General features: G+C 49.8%; 1 protein-coding gene across 1 annotated transcript in view; it reads left to right on the top strand.

Annotated features, from left to right (window-relative positions):
* Positions 1–6: 6 nt before the first annotated feature.
* The window catches only part of LOC106727917, a 9,373-nt gene continuing 5,321 nt past the window's right edge, over positions 7–4,058 (top strand). The window contains exon 1 of the mRNA XM_014548280.1: positions 7–427. Within this exon, the coding sequence (XP_014403766.1) occupies positions 49–427 (379 nt within the window). The 5' untranslated portion in view covers positions 7–48. The remainder of the gene's footprint in view (positions 428–4,058) is intronic.

The raw sequence follows: 4,058 nt of genomic DNA, 5'->3' as shown, positions 1-4,058 counted from the left end.
GCCCCGGGCGCGGATGATGGGGGCGACAGCAGTGACCACGACTTCGAGATGGTGGATTTGAACGAGAAATTCGTCCTAGGCCACTTGCTTGTGGCCCCTTGTCGGTTCGGGACCCGCGGTGAGGCCGAAAAGGCGGCACGGGCGAGCAGCCCCCATCGCTGGATGCATCTGATCCCCGGGGGCCGGCGGCTACAGCGCAGGAGCCGCGACCTGGAGCAGCTGGAGTCCGAGGCCAAGGACGGCAGGCGCTCGCCCATCGCTACAGAGGAGACCCCCCGGCGCGGGGCCCGCGATCACCTACCCCGGTGGCGGCGGCGCAAGGGCTTACTGTGGGTGCCCGAGCGGGACTCGCCCAGCCACAGCTCGCCAGAGAGGGGCAGTGACTGCAGCCACAACAGCTCAGACCACGAAGACGGCTCCTCTGCAGGTAGGCGCACCCCCCCCAAGATCCCCGATTTCGCGCACCCCCTGGGGGGGCTGCTGGTCACCCCATCCCAGGCACACCTTGTTGTTGGTCCAGTTTAACCTCGGGCGCCTGGGAAGAAGGGAGATAAGATTTACCTGTTTACCTTGAAGCCACTTGTGGAACTTAAAAAAAAAGCAGACACCTAGTGCAGAGTGATTTGGGCTTGGGTGAGTTCATAAAAATAAACATTATGATGATGGCAGGGGTGATGGAATGTGTGCTTGGCCCGACCATGGAGGAATCTTGCACTTAGGCCTCTCAGCCTTTTCTGCTCTGTCCATTGCAACATCATCCACTCTCACCCCTTCCAACTCACCCTCCACAGGTCGGCCAGATTCCTGTGCGCCACACCGATAGGATCCTGCTCTGAACAAACTGGTGGCTGCCATGTCCCCCAGATTCCTTGACGTGGAGGTCTCAATCTTCCACTTAATTTTCTGAACTTATCTCCCATCTCCCCCAGCCTGTATCTGTGTTCCTCTCAAATTGAAACAGGTTATCACTTGGTGAAAGGTACATAGTCCTCACTGGCCCCTCCCTGCCTTCCCTCCTGGCCCCCTTCCTAGAAGGCTGCACTTGGTCTGTCAGCTTCCTAGGAGCTAGGAGCCCGAGGGAGAAGGGAAGGGCTTAGATTCTAAGCCGTGGGCAAACTACGGTCCGCAGGCCGGATCCGGCCCATTTGAAATGAATAAAACTAAAAAAAAAAAGACCGTACCCTTTTATGTAATGATGTTTACTTTGAATTTATATTAGTTCACACAAACACTCTATCCATGCTTTTGTTCCGGCCCTCCGGTCCAGTTTAAGAACCCATTGTGGCCCTCGAGTCAAAAAGTTTGCCCACCCCTGGTAGAATCATAGAGTCTTCAAGCTGGCCCCCTGCCCAGAGATCATGTCTAGGGCAGTGTCTTCACATGATAAAGGAGGAAACTGAGCTGGTGCTTCCACTTGGACCTCCTGTCACTCGTGGTTTCCCCTCACATCTGCCCTCTCTTCTGAGGACAGGACCTGATCTTAGACAGTTTGCATCCCCTTGTGATGGTCGTCAGCATGGTGTCTTGCACAGAGTAAGTGCTCAATAAATATTTCTTGAATAAATGTCTGCAGCCACAGGTCAGGGAGGAGGAAAGGACAGGGGTGCGGGGTGGCCTGTGACTGCTCCTTGGCTGTCCCCTGGGGCGGTCAGGGTCTCCTCGACTACAGGGAAAGAATGAATTGGTGTCTGTCTAGCTCAGGCTGAGACCAGGAACTTCAGATGCCTTCCTGCTAAGTGAAGGAAGGAAAAAAAAAATCACTGATGCTGGGATTGTTCCAAAATTTCCATTATTAGATTTTATCTGGGTAAGTTTGCATTTGAATGAAAAACTGTCTACTTTGCTAAAAGCACATTTGGAAGGCCCATCAAGTCATCTGTTGTGATCAATTACACTTATTCATTAGCTGAGATTGGCTGCTCTTCCCATAGATCATGCTTTTGCCGCCCATGCTAGTACGGTTTTTTTTTATGTGCCCCTTTAACTTAAAGGAAGAGTCTGAAGATTGCACTCCAGTGCCAAGTTTCAAATGCCCTCAGTGGAGGCTACCCAAGTGGTCCAGCGCTGCTTCAGAGCTGGCTCCAATCCCATCTCCCCTCAGACCCACATCAATCACCCTGCCCGGGGTGCCCAATGCACTGGATTTTCTCCAGGGAGTGACTTTTATTTCTTCAAACTGTCTCCTCTCTTCTTAAGGGCACTCTAGCCCAGAGAGCACTTCCACTACCAAAGGTGCCCCCTTTGGGCGGATCAGTGATAAAAAAAAAAAAAAAAAGATTCTGCTTCCTGTGGACTGAAGACTCCAGCCAGGACACATGTCTGGCACGCCTGGCTTTGGCTAGCGGTGCCTGGGCTGTAGTTCAGACATCTCTTCAGGGCAAGCTCTGCAGGGAACCCCTGCACCACTCACTGCATGGGAGGGCGCTGCCTCCTGCCTCCAAAGCCTCCCCAGGGAGGAAGTGAATGGGGGTGGACATGCACATGCATACATGCATGTACACACATCCACACACTTCTGTACATGTGTACACGTGCACGCAGTCACATACATGTTGCATATTGGCACACAATCAAGGAGAAAGAGACTTCAGGCATACAGAGAGGCACTAGAGCGGAGGGATTAACAGCAGGGGTTTTCACACTGTGGGTGACAGCCCACTGAAATCCTGTGGTGAGGAGTGAAAGCACTGCCAGGCCGCCTTGGCCACCCTGGGCCGTCCCTGCTTCATTTTTTCTCCATTGCGCTCACCCAATTACCACCTGGGATGCAACAATTTTGTATGTGGATCGTATTCATCTTTCTCTCCGGTAAAACGCAAGCTCCAGGAGGGCAAGGATTTTTGTCTCTTTCTTTCACTGACATTGCCCCACAGCCTAAAACAGCATCTAACAGATATTAGATGTTCCATACATACTTGTTGAATGATCTGTGCAGGGTATACCCCCAAAATGCATACACACTTTAAGAGCTGATAGCTCAATGTTGAAAATGAAATGTATTTTAATAAACACTGCCTTCATAATTATTCAAAGTGTGTGAATACATTTTGGGGGGACACCCTCTATATTTTAAATGAGATGGAATAGAAAAGAAAGCTTCAGAGTGTATTGCACGTGGTAATGGTGAGTATTATTCTGTTTTAAAAATTTTGTTTTGCCCAGCTGCTGTCGCTCAGTGGTTGAGCGTTGTCCTATGAACCAGGAGGTCACGAGTTCAATTCCCGGTTGCAGGCTCCATCCCTGGTAGGGGGCGTGCAGGAGGCAGCCAATCAATGATTCTCTTTCATCATTGATGTTTCTGTCTCTCTCTCCCTCTTCCTTCCTCTCTGAAGTTAATAAAAATATATATTTAAAACAAAACAAATATTTTAAAATTTTTCAGTTATGTATAAATGTGTGCATAGATACTGGTTCCTGATGTAGAATTATTTCTTGGTGTGGGTTGGACAGAAAGCTTTGAAAATGCTGATAAAGACCATGGGCTCTGAAGCTAGATTGCTTGTATAACCTTGGGAGAAGTTATTTGAATTTTCTGTGTCTCAGTTTCCTCTAAAAAATGAGTGAGGCTGACAAACACTGCTGAGGTCATGCTGTTGATATGAGGAATCGATGGAATGTTATTTCTAAAGGGCTTGGAACAGACCCTGGCGCATAGCAGATTTACCCAGTGTTCGCTAACCATGACCACAGGTTGTTTTCCTTGAGTCAGGGCTCCCACTTCCAGATCATCCTGAATCACAGGTGCTTTCTGTGATGCATGTGTTTTTCCTAGCCAGGCTCCGTCCGGCTCTTTCTAGTACTTTCTAGGCAGTAGGGCAGGACCCAGAGCACAGTGGTCATCTTAGCTCATGAGTCTCTTGCTGGATTGGCCCTCATCTTGTTTCTCCCTCTCCACCAGCAATCATGCCCATTTCCTGTACTCAGAGATCCTTAACTGAAGGTCAGGTTTATTGGGCAATTCAAACTCTGCCTTCCTCTCAGGGTCTCAAGGAGAAGGATTACATGAGACATCTTAAAGGGCCAGCAGGAAGGAAGGAAGGAAGGAAGGAAGGAAGGAA

The sequence above is a fragment of the Myotis brandtii genome, unplaced genomic scaffold, assembly GCF_000412655.1.
Source record: "Myotis brandtii unplaced genomic scaffold, ASM41265v1 scaffold50, whole genome shotgun sequence".
NCBI classification, from domain to species: Eukaryota; Metazoa; Chordata; class Mammalia; order Chiroptera; family Vespertilionidae; genus Myotis; species Myotis brandtii.
The sequence above is the reverse complement of the archived record's forward strand: the minus strand, read 5'-3'. Positions and strand labels throughout refer to the sequence as shown.